The sequence below is a fragment of the Oryza brachyantha genome, chromosome 9, assembly GCF_000231095.2.
Source record: "Oryza brachyantha chromosome 9, ObraRS2, whole genome shotgun sequence".
NCBI classification, from domain to species: domain Eukaryota; kingdom Viridiplantae; phylum Streptophyta; class Magnoliopsida; order Poales; family Poaceae; genus Oryza; species Oryza brachyantha.
The window spans coordinates 6,693,345-6,713,542 of record NC_023171.2 but is presented as its reverse complement, the minus strand read 5'-3'; the positions used below and the strand labels follow the sequence as shown (position 1 = coordinate 6,713,542).

The 20,198-nt window shown below is 41.4% G+C and overlaps 3 protein-coding genes across 3 annotated transcripts; 2 read left to right on the top strand and 1 right to left on the bottom strand.

Annotated features, from left to right (window-relative positions):
* Window positions 1-5,889: 5,889 nt before the first annotated feature.
* On the bottom strand, window positions 5,890-6,829 carry LOC102717183 (U1 small nuclear ribonucleoprotein C-like). The gene has a single exon (XM_006661069.3). It carries the CDS (start codon window positions 6,619-6,621, stop codon window positions 6,133-6,135), a length of 489 nt encoding a protein of 162 aa, XP_006661132.2. The 5' UTR covers window positions 6,622-6,829; the 3' UTR covers window positions 5,890-6,132.
* Window positions 6,830-14,446: 7,617 nt separating this feature from the next.
* LOC102716900 lies at window positions 14,447-16,462 on the top strand. The gene is made up of 3 exons (XM_015840818.1): window positions 14,447-14,608; window positions 15,470-15,680; window positions 15,822-16,462. Exons 1-3 carry the CDS (start codon window positions 14,447-14,449, stop codon window positions 16,460-16,462), a joined length of 1,014 nt encoding a protein of 337 aa, XP_015696304.1.
* A 2,923-nt stretch (window positions 16,463-19,385) lies between these two features.
* Window positions 19,386-20,198, top strand: LOC121055328 (ankyrin-3-like). The gene has a single exon (XM_040527567.1). It carries the CDS (start codon window positions 19,386-19,388, stop codon window positions 20,196-20,198), a length of 813 nt encoding a protein of 270 aa, XP_040383501.1.

Below are 20,198 nucleotides of genomic sequence, written 5' to 3'. Positions count from 1 at the left end.
TTTGTTGTTTGTGATTTTTTGCATTTGAAACACAAAAATCAGCCTAAAATTAAATTTAATGTACTCATAAAATTAAAAAAGTACAACATATTATTTGTAGTTTTTTTTGCCATAAACAAAGAAAGGGCTGTAGAGGCGCCACAAATTTTCGGTGTAGCTGTAACCAAAATTTTGGCGCCAATCTTGGCAGTCATGCCAAAATAATTTATGGTGAAATGCCTATTTTATCCATACAATTTCGTAAGTTCGTAACTATTGTGAATACACCAGGGACTATTTGATAAATTCACATGGGATTACCTCTTATCCATATACCCTGTTCTCCAAACGGTAGCCCAAACTCCATCCACTGCGCCGCAGCCGCTAGCATCCACTCCACTGCCGCCACCGCCCCCTTCCTCCTCCTCTAACCCACCGCCGCAGCCACCGTTGCTCATTACCATCTCCTTCACCTTCTCTTTCCCCACCCTCACGCTGCTGCCCACCACAGCGTCGTTGTCTTTCTCACGTCACTATGGCCTTGGGCAGTGGCGGAGGCGGAAGCGTGAAGGGGAGGGACATGGCAGGGGGCGGAAGGGGCGCCACCGCCTGCTGCGCAGCGGCGACCTCCCCGGAAGATTTCTTGCCTTCTTATCGTCGGCGGCGAGAAAAATGTAGGCAGGCAGCAAGCCGCGCATGGGCGATGTGGGCTTGTTTTAACCGGAGGCTGAGCCATGATATGGGCTATGCAGGAGTAGAAGCCACAACCCATGGCCCACTAATATGTCATCCTCAACTCCTCGTTCCGCATTCGTCAAGAACCCTAGCCGCCGGCCTGGCTCCATGCCGAGCGAACAAGAGCACGAGCATAGCGGTACGCTGAGAGAGTGAGAGGATGAGGCAACACCGAGGGCGGCCATGGGCGTGCCATGCGTCGCCAGCAGGAAGCAGGCGCCAGAGGCTGTGAGGCACTGAGCCGCTGCTAGCACGCCGCCGCGCTGGCTCCTGGACGACTGCCGCCCATCGGCTGGGAGAAATCTAAGATTTTGCCACTGCTTAATGTTGGCTTCGATGTTATGCCATCTTCCAAATGAGTTTCAATAAAAAGCCATGCTTAACTGGGTGGGTTTCGATCGTTTGTCATTTTAGCCCATTTATGCATTTTAGATGTATTTTGAGTGAGATTTTAGGATTGTTTGACCGTTTTGCCCCTGTCTCGTTCTCTCTCGTTCGCTGTTCTGCAAAAGGAGGCGACGGAGTGCTCGCCGTGCATGGCCAGCGGCAACGGCGCGCCGCCGGCGACGCCCTGCCCCGCCGGCGATGCCCCAGGCGATTCTCGGCCGCCGCCCGACTGGACCGCCGGCACCACCAGCCCCAGGCTGAGCCCGGCCGCAAGCGCCCAGGCCGCCGCCACTCTGCCAATGTGCGGCCGCCGCCGGCGACAACCCCCCGACGCTCCCTCCACCTCCACCACCGCCAGCTGCGATGGCACTTGATTATTTGGATGAACAATTTTAATTTCAATGGATCTATGGTTGTTGTAATGGATACAAGTGTATGGATATGTGGTTGTTTCAATGAGAGGGTAAATAAATCACAACTGTATTGATATATGGTCTGTTAGCTAGTTTCTTATGATTTTTTTTTCTTCTTCTGTGATTTAGCTGGCTTCAAGTGGAGCACTGAAGTTAATCGGCAACATTTTCAAGCCATCATTGGAGTTCAGTCCTCTATTTATTTCCATTTTCACATTTGTCATCTACTGTTCATTCAAGGAAAGAAGAAAAAGAATTGGAGCACTGGATTTATTTCACTCGGCTTTTCCATGCGAAAAGGCTAATGCGCGACCGCGCGCGTGCGAGCGGGCCGCGCGGACACTCCTCCTCCTCTCCTCGTTCTGCCCTTGGCCGGCCCAATTACAGGCCCACCAAGTCGGCCCAATCACCTGAAACAACATTTTCTTTTAATTTTATATGCGTAAAGTTTTTTTTAACTTTATGTGTATAAAGTTTACATGTATAAATTTATATGTATAAAGATTTTTCTATATTAAGTTTATATCTATAATTTTTATGTATATGTAATTTTTATATGTATGTATGTGTGTATATATAAAGTTTGTATGTATAAAGTTTACGTGTGTGTATATATATATATACATACATACATATATATATATAAAGTTTGCATACATAAAGTTTATGCGCATAAAATTTACATGTATAAAGTATATGTGTGTGTCTATATATTTTCATATATATATATATGAGGAGAAGGGGGTATATACGATCCGATCGCTGGCGCGCCTCGCCAGCGACCGATCGCTCATTAGACCTGCCCTTTTCCATGGGGATGAATTAACAAGAAGACCGCTTTAGTTCATGAATGCATTCATACTTTCACGGCTCAATAATCTCAAGCCAAATACTTTACATATATATGTACATATGCAACACATAGGTTGTAAACAACATACAGACACTAAATTTTTCTAGCAAGCGAAATGTCTGTACACCTAAAAGCAATTTTTGCAGCAAGCCAAAATTTTCCATGCAAATTTTTCTAGCAAGCCGCTGTGCGGCTGGCGGTGGTGGAGGTGGAGGGAGCGCCGTCACGAGTGTCGTCGGGGGAGCGTCGGGGGTCGTTGCCGGCGGCGGCCCCACGCCGGCCGGCAGAGCGGCGGCGGCCTGGGCACTTCTGGCCGGGCTCGGCCTGGGGCTGGTGGCGCCGGCGGTCCAGTCGGGCGGCGAGGCGGTGGAGTCGGGCGGTGGCCAGGAATCGCGTTGGGCATCACCGGCCGGGCAGGGCGCCGCCGGCGGCGCTCCGTCGCCTCCTCCTGCAGAAGAGAGAACGAGACAGGGGCAAATCAGTCACACAATCCCAAAATTTCACCGAAAATATATTTTAAATGTCTAAATGGGCAAAAATGACAAAAGATCAAAGTTCATTCAAGTAAGTATGGCTCTTTATCGAAATCTATTTATGAGATGACATAACATCGAAGCCAACATTAAGCAATGGCAACCATCTCAAATTTCTCGTCGGCTGGACACCCTCCCAGGTCCGCACTCGCGCTGAGGTGCTGAGCCCGAGCCAAGCAGCCTGCTTGGAGCAGGTGCAAGCGCAACCGCGTAGCACGGCAGCAGCGCAAGGGCAGTCACCCCACAGGCAACACTGTGATGCCGATGCTTAGCAAGGACTGAGCAGGTTTGATTGATTTTTTTTCCATCTGTGATTTCATACTAAGAACTAAGTAGTGATTTTGTGAATTGTGATTCTCATTTCATGGTTCGTAAGTTTGTGATTTACTAATCACTAGGTTTGACAATTGGGACAATAGAACATGGATAAGAAAGGGAGGGGAAAGCCAACATCACAAATAAGTAAAAAATTAAAATGGTAATTTTTTGATTATTGACAGATACTAATAGTGAAAATACTAATATGTTGCTGCCTTTTGTTTTGAACCAAGAAGTGGCAAATATTGATATATCTATGCTACTCTCCTCTAGCTATATTGTTCAATCTATATTTTATTCAGGTACATTTCAATTTGTAATGCTTAGTAGTTATATGTTTGTAAGCTACATATTATTTTCTTGGTCTAAATATAGTGTCATATTACCATGTAGTTGAAGCAATTTTAGTGTGCATTAGTCTTCAACATAGCCATGCGCCTTACCTCTCAGTTTTGGTTCGTCCTCCGCCACTGGCTCTAGAGCTCACGGATCTGAAGGATGTTCTTTGGGTTTTAAAAAGAATGATGATAAATGAGTACAATTCACAGTTTAAAACTATAAATGCTCTCTCGTGTATTTTGTCCCATTGAAAGGAATGGATATTACAACAGATAGTGGCAGATCCAAAAATTTTCTTGACCTTTGGGCAAGCCTAACAATAAATAGCAAGTACTCCTACATATAAATCAATACAACTATATAAGCAATTGATTGCATTGAGTTGTGATTTAGGAGAAGAAAAAATATGAAAGAGATTAGATTGATAGGAACTCTTGTCGTCAGGATTATGTTAGGCTTACTGAATCCTTAAATGGATGGGTTAATTCTGATACTAATCAGGAATCCGAACTGAACGAACGACCAATGTTTGTTTCTGTTCTGGATGAACCAGTACTCCGTTTTTGTTGTTAGTATGTAATCTAGAGGAAGAACACTTAATATGGATGATCTTGAGTCCTAATAAACTTGACGCATTGATGACATTGCTGTGTTCTGATGGCATTGCTGTGTTTGTTCTGATATCTAGATTATGGGGGAAGTTTGATCTTAGTCCTAATAGATTATTGTGGGACAACTTTTACTTTTGCCAAACAAATTATCCCAAACTATTGGACATTGAGTAGATTTTTCTTTCTCATAATTTTTTGAGACTTACCAAAATACTAGATTTGGGAAATAATTTTTGCCTAGCTCTTGGAGTTGGTCTTAGCAACCCAGCTAAAGTAGCAGGCATCCAGTTCAATTAGTACCAATCCCTAGTACATAGAAGAGGATTGGAGGATGGGAGCTAAGAAGATACAAGTTTCATAGAAGTCCAGAAGCTTCTAGAACTAGCTAGGAAGAAGAGAGATAGCAGAGAGATCGACAAGGGTGCCAACTGGTCGCCGCTGACACCGAGAGCCTCACCTCACCTGTTCTGACCTGATCCATCCCCGTCCTACAGAGTGATGCCTGTGTTGCTTTGTTCTTTCTCCTCTTGGGTTTGCTTGGGCTGGGCTTGGAAAACTCCCAACAGATGTATGCAGGGGAGCGAATAGGCATGATGATAACTTGTGCAGTTGCATTTCCTTTTTTTCTTTCAATAACCCAACAATGGCACTGTAGTACTTACAACCAGACAGAACCGAGAGACAGGGTCGCCGGCACGTCACCATATCTTGCCCAAAACCGTCGTCGCATTAGCTCTACTCTCCACCAAAGCTGCAGTACTCACCAACTGGCAAGTAGTGACGCGATCAGAAACGTCCAGGTTCCAGGTAAAGGGCAACGTGTTCTACGTTCTTGTCACCTTTCAGTTCTGGTCCTCTGGGCGATGACCGGGTCACTGGCGTAAAACATATACTAATACTTGCTGTTTTCCTTGTCAGGGTTAGTAGCTAGCGCGAAAAATATAGTAATAGATTAGTATATTATTAATTAGTTTGTAGATATAAAAACACCTTTAAAAAGTATTTATATGATATTTTAAAATACATTTTCTTAATTTCTTTTTAAAAAACATATCATTCAGTAGTTTGGAAACGTCCGGAAAATAAGATAATATAGGTTGATAAGAGAGAGTAAAGAACACCGCCTTAGTATATGTAATGGATGTTTCAGATTAATTAAGATCGTGAACACAAATGCAAGCTCTTTCACATTTGACAGCAGAGGGAAATGAGTTAGATGAAGATCAGAGTTTCTTTGTTTGTTTTCTTGGATGCATATACAAATTAATCCACTGTGTGGACACTGTTTTGTGGAAAGTTTGTTCCAGAATATTCAGTCAAAAAGGTTGCAACAGGCACCGGAAAACGGGCAAATTATGTGGGCCTAGAAATGAATTGAGAAGCTGATGCTTTCATGCTGATTTAATGGCTAGACTTCGACATCTGAACAAACAGAAGGCATCGAAGCTAGAAACTTCCTTAACCTGTCTATGATTGACATCGCAAAGCCTGAAAGATGAGTGGGAAAAAGCGCCTTTTCACCTCCAAATGTTCACGATAAGAACAAAAAGTAAAATATACCGTTGGTTGCAGTAGGAAGCAACCGGCCTGGTGATCAAACTGTACACGTGTTCTGTCAACCTGATCCATTTAAACTCCAAACAAAAGTTGAACTCCTTTACATTAATCTGGATCTTGTAAAATAAAATTTTTGAAAAAAAAAATTAAAACTACTTAATCAATTTACCAAGCTGAAGTTTATGAATTTAAATTAGAAACTATTCAGGCCATGAACTTGTGAAACCTATAAACAACAACAAAGACCAGTATTTATGAAAATTCGCATCATAATAATAACAATCTCGTGAGAAGAACTCCATGGATCATTTCAGTTAACAAAACCACGTTCTACACACTTATAGAACAACCTTAATTAATTACTGTAACCAACAAACACTGCTACCGACAAATTAATTAGAACCAAATTAGAAACCCCACACCACACGAAGAAGAGCAAGCAAGAACGGCGGGAGCAACACCAGCAGCGTGGCCATGCCCGTCGACGTCCGCTCCGGCGCCGCCGCCGACGTCGTCGTCGACCCCGTGATCGGGTTGTTGTGCTGGTAGTACCACGGGAACCACGGCAGGATCGGGTTGGGCGGCGGCGGCACCGGCCCGGTCGGGAACCCGCCGCCGAACGGCGGAGCGAAGGCCCCCGGCGGCGTCATCTGGAACCCCCACGGCGGCGGCGGCGGGTAGCTCCCGCCAAACAGCCCGCCGCCGCCACCTGAACTACCAGCAGCAGCAGTCCCGGCCGGCGGCGGCGGAGGGTAGCTGTTCACCACCCCACCGGCGGTCGGCGGCGGGAGGCACGGGTAGGGACAATCGGGCGTGTCGGCGGCCACCGTGGCGGCCGAGTACAGCGCCGTGATCGCGCCGACGAGGGCGGCGACGGCCAAGAAGTGTGTAGACATGGGCTTGCGTACGTGAGATCGAGGGAGGAGAGGAGGACACCTCGATTGGTAGTGTGTATGATGAGTAGAAGAAGTAGGTGTCGGCAGTAGGTTGCTAGCACTTGCACCGCACCGATCGATGGAGCTACTCCTGGTAGCTGGTAAGCGAGGACGACGGCTTTTGGTTAATGGAAAATTGGGTGACGGATCGCCGAGCTTGCAAAAGCAATCCTCCACTTGCGGGGAGAGCGACATGGTTTTTTTTATTTATACTTTTTATTAAGAATTAATAAAAATATATTTTTGTTTGGAAGAATTATAAAACTAAATCTCTGACTCTCAACTATTGAGCGATATATATTATCGCTTACTGGGTATAAGCGATATATCTGACGCGACAAATTTTCGTTGGCACCGGTTAGACAGGCTGCCAACGATACTTGCTATATTTATTGCCGGTTCCTTCATGTTCAATTACTAAGAGTAGGTACAATAGCAGGCTATAAGCCAGCTGTAAGCATATTTTAAAGATATAAGAGGGGAGAGATGAAAGGTGAGCTACTAATTTGTAGCCAGCTGCACACGGGCTCCAAGATAAAACGTGTGTATGACATGTAGGACCATGTATTAATGTTTGATAGGTAACTATTATATAAATTGACTATTAGATTGACTATAAATGAATTGAAGCTAATAGTTATCTATACTATTAAACTTGCTCTAAGCGATTTAACCAAAGCATGGGCCATCAGTAAAATATTCCAATACACTAGCACAAGAGGGAGGGGGGAAGATTTTGCATGTAGATCTCTAGGAGTGGATAAAACACTACGCTTTCCAAGGAAATTACCTGGAAGATTTGTCGCCAGCATACCAGGAAGGATCACAAAAATTTTTTTTGAAGAGTGTTGGTTTACATAGCCCGATCAATTTTTGGCTCAACCGAAATGAGCGTATCATTAATGATGATTACATCTCCAACCAGGTAGAAATAGCTTCCAATTCCTTACACCTACCTAAGGGAAAATTGTATGGCTTTGGGCAGTGAGGCCTCCTTCTTCGAGAGGAGGGGCGCCCCTGCAGGTATGGACTACCGCTGTAAACTGTGTTAAACTATGTTCTCATATTAAGAATTGATAGAAATCCTATTGTGCTTTCAAAAAAAAAAAGAAAAATTGTAGCCCCTCCTCTATCATGAACTCACACTTTCTACGGCCATCAACGGACATTTGCCATGTTAGATATATTGCTCGGCCAGTAGGGGTCTTATGTATATCGTCCACCATGTGAGCGCTATATGTCTAGTTTTGTAAATTTTCAAATAAAAATGTTTTTATGTAATTTTTAATTAAAACTATGTAAATTAAAAAAAATTCGAGCTACATGGGCGCTCCCTTGATGCGCGCGCGGCCCTGCTGCTCAGCTGGGCTCATCGGAGGGCCACTCCAGACGGGCTGCAACGGGTGCGCGGAGAATGGATTTGTTGTTCCAGTGGTTTTGTGAATTTTTAACAGTTCTGCGTTTGCGCTTCGTGGTTGTTTCTTAATTTGTTCCAGCCTTAAGTAAAATTACAATAAACTAAGAGTATTTTGTTGAAACTGGAGTTATTTTCACTCTAGCTTGACATAGCGAGGAGATGGTCAGATTGGAATTGAGAAGCGAAGATAACATAAATGTAAATATCAACACATAATTTTGCTTGTGCGTAATTTTATCATTATTTTCTAGTATAAAATTTAATATACGCTGATAGTAGAGGTAGAGATGTTTTTTTGTGTAAAATTTTAATATCTCGAGTTATTATATATCTAGAGGCACTTAAACTTTATGTTCATATCTCTAAATAATTTTTCAAGAACCCTGAAATTTTCCATTGCTTATACACATTATAAGACAAACATGAAAACAACCTCTCCCTCTGAGTTTAGTTCAGTTAAAAGGATAATTTATAACTAACCAACGTAATTAGTTAGGATTAGTACTTCTGGGAAAAATAATTATACTTAGTCATACCTAGCTAAGATAAGCCCAGCTTAGAGAGGGAGTAGCGTACATGTAGCTGAAATGCTCCACCTAGCTTCCAAGTGCAAATGAGGAACCTCAGCGTCGACTGCTAGGTTACGGGCTGTAACTGCGATAATCACAGGAAATCACGACAAACAACACAAAATTTATCAAACAATTAATTAGTTTTTTTAAAAAAAGATGTTTGAATTTGGCATGTGATTACCGTGGCCTTACTGTTACTGTATGTCTATGTCCCAGCCCGCTGGAATGGGAAGCCAAAGGCTGTCTTCAAACAAATTAAGCGATTTCATAACACATTTGTTGATGCGACATATATAATTTATGCAGTTTTGAGATTGAACGCATACTAACGGTGAAGTCATTTGGGTAGCGGCTTGCACTGGGCTGGGCCTTCCCATCGACACGTACCGCTGGCAACTTCTGTATACGTGGTGGGCTGTGCAGATTACTCCAATGGTATGTATGTGGGCTTGCTTTCTGGTCTCGATCCGCTGGGCAGGCAGGCTGCCTTCAAAAAATCGATCGAGTTTGGTGCGTGTCGCTCAACTTCTCATAACAGTGTAAATCGAGTCCCTCGATAATTTGAGCAGTGATTTTTATCCCATGCAACTTCTAGCTAGATGACATATATATTAACTTAGTTTTCATACTTCTAATACCAGGTATTATAAATCGAGTTTGATGTGATGATCACATTGCGCTTAAGTGCATGTACTGGAAAAAAAGAAAAGGTCCTTATGTCAATGATAATTGTACCAGAATCAAATTAAATGAATCCATGGGATCCAAATATCAGCTATATGGACAAAAAATACTCCCTCCATATATTTTTATATGACGCCATTAATTTTTAAGGTCACGTTTGACCTTTCGTGTTATTCAAACGAAATTATATAATTATTAATTATTTTGTTACAATGTGATTTATTATTATGGGAACTTTAAGTATGCTTTATAATTTTGTGTATTTAGATATAAATTTTGAATAAGCCGAATGATCAAACATAAATTTAAAAGTCAACGGTGTCATATAAAAAAATATAGAGGGAGTACGAAACAGTGCCCCTCCTCCGTGCCCTCTCTATTTTCCTTCTCTCCGGTAGGCTGGTAAGCTCCTCTTGTGATGGGCTCCGGTGGACTGGAATACCCATGGCCACCGTCTCCAGGCGCTCAACTTGCGCGCGTTCGTCGTTCTCAGCACCGATGCCATTGACCCGAGCTCGAGGGAGGAGGAGCTGAGTTGCCGCAACCCGCTGGATCCGCCGCCTCGTTCCTCTTGATGGGGCATGTCCTTTCCTTATTCCTCTCTGGCAAGGAGCATGGCCCCTACTCGGCGCCCAAGGCAGGCTCCTCAATGGCGATGGCTATATATGGATTTACCAAAAAATTTAATTTTTAAAACTAAAATTTGGAGTTGAGTTGATTTTGGGTTTTTCATCGTAGTTATATATCTTCTGATCTTTACTTTTAGATCGCTAGGAACACAAATATAAAATTTTTATTCATAAATTATCTTTTTGTCGTTAATAAGCAGTTTCGGTTATATATGCTTCTATACATCCAAAAAGTAGGGTTGTATGCATGGTTGCTTTGGAAGCATCATAATGATTGCCTATTCAATTGAGCACGTCCTTATGTGTAGCTGGTTTTTTGCCAGATTTTGGACGAAGGGTAGCTTACTATCTTTGGTTCTTAGCACGAGCTAGGGGTTTGGCTCTGCTGGAAGCAGTGGCGGATCTAGAAAAAATACTATAAATGGCTAGACGAAAGAGAACTGCTTCCAGCCCTTCTCTTTAGTAATAGCAGAAATTTTGTTGGGAAGAAGACTAAGGAGGGCTTTAATGGTGCAGATCGAGTAGGCCCCCTAGTCTCGTTCATAAATCCGCCCCTAGCTGGAAGTATCAGGTGGTTAGAGGCACCAGGTACTTTGGCCATGTCATGTTTGTTTTCTTCCTTGTAATTATTTGCACACAATTCTTTTGCGTATTCGAGAAAAAAGAAACAAGTGGTTCATATACACACTGCCATCGTCTCTCTACGCGCTTGCGCTACACTATCATTATATCATGATTATGCACATGTGGTTCTCCCACTCTATTAATAGGGTGACATGGCTTACAAATTTTGAAACTAATACAATCCTTCAATATTGTTACCACTCCAAGACCATCGATCCTTAACTTACTAATTAACACTGATATATTCAACACTTCTGTAACACATATTTCAATAATTTCGTTGATTTATGCCACATAATATACTTCTTGGAATTATATTTGGTATGTCCCTTGACTGTGAAGTTTTTCTTGTAGTGCAAATGATTCATATACAACAGAATCGAAATGATAAGAATTTATGATGTCTAACGCGTTGTATACAATTGCTAAAGTTTCATATATGTAGCAACTGATCTATCATTAAAGAAATCTGAATGACACAAGTTACATGACGACATCTTATTTCCATGACAAACTAACCTGAAGAGCTCACCGATCGAGAGACTATATCACAAGCTATGTTTTCATCAACTGATCATGCATGCCCTAACATATATAGTCCATGAGAGTTTATCTGAACCCAAGAAATTAAATTGGAAACAATATGTCCTTTGATGATTTTAGATCCGAACAGCTCATAGAAGGTTTACACATCCTCGAGACACTGAATTCTTGGATCTACAGTGGAGTGGGATTAAAAAAAAACCTTGACACTGATGTGGCATGAAATATGTTATACCCTACATCCAGGGCAAGTAAAGGGAAAATATATGGAGGAAATCTCCTCTTAATGCTAAATTCAATAACATTTAGTACTCATGTTTTCTTTTTTCGCTTATCGTATGCATCTTCTGTGAGCTGACATATATCCTCGAAAACAAACAATGAAAATTTATACCAAACTATACACTTCAATTTTATGTCATGAACACACGAAAATTTGTTGGAGAGAACTGCCACTTCAAGATGCTTTTACCAGCCCCCTACGCACAACTGCACAAGCACTTCTTTCAATCTCTTCGACCACTATTTACATCAGAATTGACATGTGCATGTTAATCAATCACGATTACCAAACAATTAGTCTCTTTTCGGTGCTCTCTACTAGTAGTATTATATTACTAGTGGAACTAATTTGAATAATTGATTAAAAAGAGTATTTTAGTACTTTGTTAATTAATTGATTAGTAGTATTTTGTAATTTAGATTTTTTTGGCCAACAAAAAGGTAATACCTACGTGATCTTTGGTAGTCCAGTAGAAGAGAAGATTGTTTCGTCCGTGTGCGAATCCACGGTGGAAAGGTTGCGATCCGCGAAAGCCCAAATAACTTAGGTTTTCTAGGCTCATTATTAAAAATATGATAATAGCCCTCCAAATTTCTATTGCTTCTAATGCCGTTCATAGTATAATTTAATCCCAGTCATTCGATAGAAATATATCAATGATTAAACTCTACTATGACTAGAGAGCATCGAGTAAAGGGCCTCATGTATTGTTCAAGACAAGCAGTTCTCTCGAAACGAATGCCGAGCTGGGAAGAGAAGCAAAATGCTGTTTTTCTCATTAGGATTTTGTTAATATTGGTGGCACATAGATAGATTATGATCGATCGGTGTGTACCCAAGAGAACGCTATCCTACACATAGCATTTTTTGTACTGGCACTGATCTGTAATACTAGTAGCTGCCATGAGAGTATGCTTCTTAATTTGCTTGCGTCCTTCTGACACTTCGCTAAATTTATTTTCCGGGTTTCCTGCTGCTCTAATCTGGCAATTATTAATTGTTATAAATAAAAAAAACTGGCAGATATTCCCATCTAGTCAGTTGTTAATCTTCACAACTTTTCCAGCCTGTATGTCATTTATTGTAGTCCTTTATTGGCATATACATGAAGAGGTAAAGACAAAAAAGGAGTAACATCTTTTGTTATTATTTGATTACTCACGAAGAGAAAAAGATCAAAGGGACTAACCTCTTTCGTCCAAATCCTACCAAGCAACCAATATATATCTTGTGGGGAACCAGTTTCATCATTTTCATCGATCCCGTGATAGCTAGAGCAACCAGATCGATCAACCTAGATCATCGTGTGCTCATCTGTTTAGTGGATGTAAGCTAGCTCTTCTAACTCTCTCACTATTAAAATCTTATGGTTTTCTTTGATCCAAATCTTTTTGTTAATCAGAAGTTATCTTGTATATTTTGAATTTTCGGGTGAATCATTGTATATGTTCATGATTCCTCAGCTGTTCCGTATATTTTGAAGTATTTTTATCCAAATCTATTTTTTGTGCACTTGGATTTATGTACGTTTCTTCTGTTTGATTGATTTTTTAGTTCATACTTTTGAATCTGCTTTGTTCCAAAGTACTCCCGTTTTATGAGCTAGATACACTATTCTCTTTGTTGTTGTTATGAGATCATTCCAAGAGTACATAGTTCTTCTGTTCTTCAACGCGCTGGTAATTTTTTAGTTGGTCGTTCCATGTTGATGTCTTTTGACCCAGATCATTTTCTGGCGTACTTGGATCTAGATCTGTCCTCTTTCCTTCCCAGATGTTTTAGGCAAAAATTAACTGGTGTCTTCCAAGCGAATAACCTTTTTGTTGAAGATGAGTAAATTCTTCTTGTGGTGATTTAGTAGATCTTTCAGATAATGGCTAGTCTTTCTTTGTGATGCCTATAATTTTCTATTTGCGTTTTTCATATGTGCTTCTGTATGGGATCTTGTTGATGGAGCATTTGAGGCTATATTTAAACTGGAACCTTTCAGGAAAATATATATTTCTTTAGGATAGATGAGTAATTTTCTTTGTGATTGTTTGGGAGATCTTTCAAATATCATAGTGATTTATTATTTGTTGTGTTTATAATTATTTATCTGCTCTTAATTTATCATTGATATTTTTCTTCTAGATCGTACTTTATATGTATTTGGATCTACTTCTTTGTTACAGGACATTTTAAGGTTATGTTTTAGAGTATCTGGCTTTCCTTCATGACCATACAAAATATTTGTTTTTCACTAATGCAATTTTTCTTTGTGGGTATTAAAAGGATAGCTAGCTCAACTAATACCAAGTTATTCGTTTCTTCATTATATTACCTTGATTATTTAGATGAAGGAGCTGCCTCTAGCTAGTAGATTATCTCGTTCCGGTCCATGTAGGTTAATAGCTATAGTTTATTATTCAAATGTTATATCATAATTAGATAAACCAGGGTAATTTCAGTTGGCGAATCTCCTAAATTTGTATGTGCTTAAATTTCCATTTCTAAATATACTGTAGGAAAAAATATTGTATTAGTCCAGAATAGAACATAATGCGTGTAATACAAAATTTTAGAAAAAAAATCTATGCAAGTGTCTTTTGTTCAAGACAAAACATATACAGGACGTGTATTTTCTTTTGTACAAGTTAAGTTATAATTAAGCACAAACGTTTGATATATACTGCAGATTGTTTGTGTACAGTTTGAGCAAATAAGCATGTGTCTTGCTTCATTCACATAGTATTATACTATCTGTACTTATGAATCTCACGCAAACATTTATAGAACTCAATGAGAAAATGCATGGCTTGTATAGTACTTTGCTTGCTTTGTTAGTATTTTAGTATTAAAAGAGGGCTACATGCGCAATTTGGCACAATAATTATTTGATATGTCGTATCCTACTTGTACATTGTTTCGAATGTCTGGCCATGCTATGAAATCAACAACATTTTGTTAGTGCTTTCATTACAAGTAGTGAGTCATACAAGATGTTGCATTAATTTGCTGTAATAAATCATTCACATCATGGTGCAGTAGTGAAATGAAGTGTAAACCAATTGAACCATTTCAAAGCTTTGCTGGTCTGAGCGGTGAGAACTTTACCAGCTATCGTCATCACAGTGAAGCAGAGCAAAATGACACTTCGACAACCAGGGAATATACTTGTGCTGAGTTTAATGAAGCACTCCGCTTGATTAATCAGGTACTTATTTATTTTTCGAAACAAATATGAGTTTTTCAGGTACTTTCCTGTATCAAGGTGTATATTTATATATATATCGTTATATTATTTGTAGCAAGAAGATTACATTTTTGACAATATATTATCAAGTTATATTCTATGATCATATCCTTACTAATTAAGAATCATCATTTGTCTCTGTGCTGTTCATATATTATAAACTATATTATTGGCATTTACTCCTTGAAATTTATTTCATAATAAGAAGAGAGATTATGTAACTAGCAGTTACATGTACTCTCAAGATAGGCTAAGTATATGATTAGTGTGTTACACCATTAAATATGCAGGCGTTGTATGCATAATTGGCAAAATGCAATTAAACACTATTAACTAGTTGAATTAGTTCCCTCTGTTATCTAATATTCTGTCTTTTAGTTTAATAGCTTATAATGAAGCTTTAGTAACACATTTATATGCTTGTTACTACCTCCGTTCATATTGCATGACTTTCTAGCCTCGCCTAAATTTATCAATTGATGAATGTGTATAATTTATATAAATGTTTAGATTCATTAGCATCCCTATGAATATAGGCAAGGTTAAAAAGTCTTATATTGTGAAATAGAGAGAGCTAGCATTACACTATTCCAATGAAGAAAGCATGCAATACCTTTTTCTGTAATAAAATTAGTTAAAGTGCACTTGTATATATGTTCGATATAATAACTGACTATATGTTAGGCTTGACATCTGATGTCCAATCTAACTTTGGGATGTCAACATTCCATTCCGCATACACATATGCCAGATATTCCATGCATGTTATCCATCTTTGAAGAATTTTTTTTCTGATATAGTTGTTTATGTGCTTTTTCATAGGAGACTTTGCCATGCAAAGATATTCTGGATGAGTTTGCCATGAGAGCAAACATCACTGAACCATGCTATTTCACAGTGAAATTACATGATATCTGCTCAAGCTTCATCTCATCAGTTTTAGCTGATGGACGCAAGTATATGGGTGAGAGGGGCGCAACGGTGCAAGAGGCAAATGAAAGTGCAGCTCGTGCGGCGATCAAGTCAATCCTTGGTAACTGATATTCAAATCATTTTATGACCAGTGCAGATTCAAAACCCCATTTCTTGACAGTTTTAGATCTAATTCAGTCCTGGTTATGGCTCTTAGTACAATTACCTGAAACATATGCTCAGTTGATTTATATTATTGCAGCTGCAAGAAACCACCACATGTTGGAGAGCGTCAGGTCATACCGACCAACAATCCAAGGACAGCAGTCAGGCCAGACAAGTGCCCATCCTGAAGTAGCTTTTGCAGCAACTACCGCTGATTACATTCCTTGTCCCCCCCAATATATGGTGCACACAGTACCATTTGTTCCTCATGATCAGACACAGTGGCGCCATCCTGGTACTGCAGCACACATGGCGCCAGTTCTTCCCCATGAACAGATGCAATGGTGCCATCCTACTGCAGTACACATGCCATTGGTTATTCCTCATCAGCAGATGCAGTGGCACCAGCCTCCTGCAAGGATGCCATTTCTTCCACAGGGAGAAATGCAATGGCGTGATCCTGCTGCTACACATATGCAGTTTCTTCCAGCTGATGAACAGATATCATGGAATTCTCTAGCTGCACATGCATCTTCTGAAATGTGGCAACTCCCTCAAGCTATGGCTAGGGTTAATCCTATAGTGCAAGATGGGCTTTATAATTCAAGCGTGGCTCAAGATGATGACATGATAGTAGAGGTTGGTTCATATGAGGAGGATGTGGCTTTGAGTGGTACTAAGCGCAAAATGGACCAAGCTGGAGAGCCTGAGGGAAAGCATGCAAGGACTTCCCAGTAGCATCAACCTCTCAACCATGCATCTACTGTTTGAGGTATCTATTTGTTCTTTTTCTTCTGTATGAGCTGAAGTATCTACATTTCAGTTTATACTGTCAAAATTTGTACTGGAGCTTCTTTGTTTTGTTGTGTGCTTTTGATATGTGATTTTCTGATCAATTGGCTTGTCGAAATGTACAAATTGATTAATTTAGAAATGGATTTGTTTTTACAGGGGCCATTTGTGGTGAGCATTCTCTGCGTCATCTGTAAACCATAAATCCATATATGATTCCGGGATTGAAGTGGCACCGTTCATTATATTATGTTTCGTGTTTCTGCCAGATTTAAAGTTCTTGGCTATCGGGAATTAAGACTGTTAATTTGTTTGTTAAATTTACTCCAGCTGGAAAAAAACTATCAAAATGACGAAGCATGTGCTTATGTAAGAGTGTGATGACATGTGCTGTTTATTTTATGAACATTAATTCGTGCAACTTGTGGACGGCTCGGTTATTGTTTTATTTTCCATTGCAAGAAATCAAACACTTGGATATGTTTTCCATTTTTCAGCATTATGATGGTTGTATACTTGAATATATAGTGCCTCAGCCGATCGATATACAGGTAGGTCATCTAGGTTTTAATTTCTGGGGGTTTCCTTATACTTGGGGAAACTGGGTAAAAGGAATTGAATTAGCAACGACGGCCATGCATGCATGACGAATTAAGTTGGTGGTGGTGGAGTCTGCTAGCTCCAATCTCTTCGGCTCAACCTCAACGACACTAGGCGACTTGGTTAATTGCATGCGGGAGTTGGAGTTGACATCCCTAGCCTGATCGTGGCCTACTTCTTTGACCTAGCTAGCCCTCGATCTAGCTAGGATTCGAACACGCTGCCTGCCTGCCCGTAATTACTGTGTCTGGCGGCAACATCACTAGCTGGATGTCAATGCCTCTCCTTCCCTCCTTCGCCTGAGCTTTCCCCTTCTCGTGGGGCCGGTTTGCCACCACGCATCCCTCCCTAATGTGCAAAGAAAGCGCAAAACAAAACAAGTTAAAAAAACTACTCAGACAAAAAATAATAATAAGTAAATAAACAAAATAAGGTGGGTATCCACACCCGTGTCTGTACGATTCATGTCAGGTAGGTTCTCAAAGAGGTTATGGAATTTTCGGACTAGAATGACATACCCAAACATGTTTTAGGACCTGAAAATTTATTTTGAGAGTTTAGGGATATAAATGCAGCTAAGAGATCGTGCATGCACTCGACTATATTTTCTTTAATTTTCTGTTGTTTATTAATGTTTGTATATTGATGTCATTCACCTGGATAGTACATGTTGGTGCCACGTTATAAAAACTGCTCTGATTTGACCCAAGGACAAAAGATACAAGGTTTGGAGAGTTGATGAACTAAATTAAATGATTCATAGTTAACAGACCAAAGTTGAAATAAGGGTATCGTTGAGGGAGAAAAATAGACTTCTCCTGGCCTAAGAGTGGGCAATAACTTAACCTAAGGGCATCACCTCAACACACATCATGGATCATGAAGCATGACACCAACATGAACGACTGAGAGTTGTGTGACACTACTCGCTACCAAAGACGGCAACTATCTCTAGTTGAGCGGCCACCACTTGCAAGAATGCTAGTTTGTGCCTAGTGCCATACACAATCTATTTTTGAGGAGCATAGCAAGTATTACGGTTTTCCTTAATATCTTGCTGCAACAAATTGGGGGGAGCAACTTTGAGTTTTGAACCAATTGATGTGCTTTAAGTTTTATTCATGGGTTGGGAATTAAATATTTCATGGGAGCGTTATAATGCCTATGGCTCGAAAACGGTTTTAGGCCCAACTGATCCTTGAGACAACACCTATACTATAACCCTCTTGCACTTTTGACTTATTGCAAAAGATTGTGTTACAATATCAAGCATCCATTGGTTATCAACTACTCCCTGTGTTCCAAAAAAAAAATCACTATAGAAATAAGTGAACAATATGGTTATGTTGATGAGATACATATGAAGGGAGTAGTGCTGCTCTGCCTTGCCCACTGGATGCTACCACACAGCATATATGCAAAAAAAAATGGTATTAAGCTTTCATTTTTGCTATTGATCAAACATTTGATTTTTTGTTCTTCTGTTAAACACGTGTCCAATGTATAGAGGCTGGTGGGAGAGAACGTGTATGAGATTTTTTACTTGCGTGCATGACTTCAGATTATCATCCAACGGCAATGGACAAATTTGATTGATGAAATTAAAATTTTCAAACATTTGATCATTAGGGCGGACCCTTAAGCTTTTGTTCTTCTTTTGTTTACGGTTTGTTACTTCAGCTTGAATTCTATCTATAAGCAGAGACGGAACTAGAGAAAAAAATCCAAAAGTATGACTAAGCTAATACTAGCTATTTTTAGAATTTATGTAATAATTTTACATCATTTTAAGAAGATTGACCTATAGCTCAAGCATCTAGCTGTCCTATGCCTGGTTCTGCCCCGGCTAGGAGCTAGCCAGGCAGGGCCACGAGTGATCTTGAGCGACCATACTCCAGTTTCTCTCCTGGGAGTTAAATGTTTTGTTTATTTTTCAAAGGTGTGTTCCACATGCTACACGATGAAACTTGGCGTGTCCCGGTAGATAAGCAAAGAACCAAAAAGCCAAACAGATCAAGTCATCACGCTGGAACAAAGGCATAGCATATATACTTCCATGCATTTACTTTAGTCTTTTCGAGCATATATAAAATTCCTATCCCTAGTGACCTGGCTGTCTCCTCGTGCCATATCGATCTTACGTGATGTTTGGGGAAGAATCATCTTAAAAATTGAATCACGCTTTGAGGCAGCAGATCTCGACATGTATAACTAGGCAATAGCATATATACGCGACGAGGAACAAGAAGCACGGTAGCACGCCGCGACAATGGATTCCGATTCTGAGAAGACGATGGCGACGCAAACCGCCCAGAGCGAGCGGAATGATGGGATGCAGCCGCAGCCCGAGCTGCTGATGGCCGCTCGCCATGGCGATCGCGAGCAGCTGATGCGTCTTCTGGTGCTGGGCCGCACGGTGGCGCTGGCTTCGTCCCAGCTGCCGGCAGACGAAGTCGTCGTGCATGTCGAGGAGGAGGCGGGCTGCGTCCTACCGACCGTGGAAGATGCCGAAGTGACGCCGGCGGACGCGGTCACCGTCGGGCTGGACTCCGTCCTCCATGTGGTGGCGTCCAGCGGCGAGGACGCCGAGTTCCTGGACAGCGCGTCGGTGATCTACGGCGAGGCCAGCCACCTCCTCGTCGCCGGCAACAAGAAGGGCGACACGCCGCTGCACAGCGCCGCCCGCGCCGGGAGGGCCAGGATGGTCCGCCGGCTCCTGGATCTGGCGAGGAGCGGCGCCGCGGGTGACGCGGCGGCGAAGGCGTTCGCGAGGAGGCAGAACAAGATGGGGGAGACGGCCCTGCACGACGCCATCCGTCTGGACAGCGAGGACATGGTCGACGCGCTGATGTCCGCCGACCCGGAGCTCGCCCGCGTCGTGCCGGCCGACGGCGACTCGCCGCTGTACCTGGCCGTCTCTCTTGGACGCCGCGGCATTGCACAGCAGCTGCTTCAGCGAGACAAGGCGCTGTCCTGCGCTGGACCGGACGGGAAAAACGCCCTGCATGCTGCTGTTCACAAGGGCAAAAGTAAGTTTTTGCGCATCTTTTTTACAGTGCATCGAGATGGTTTGCACCCTTGA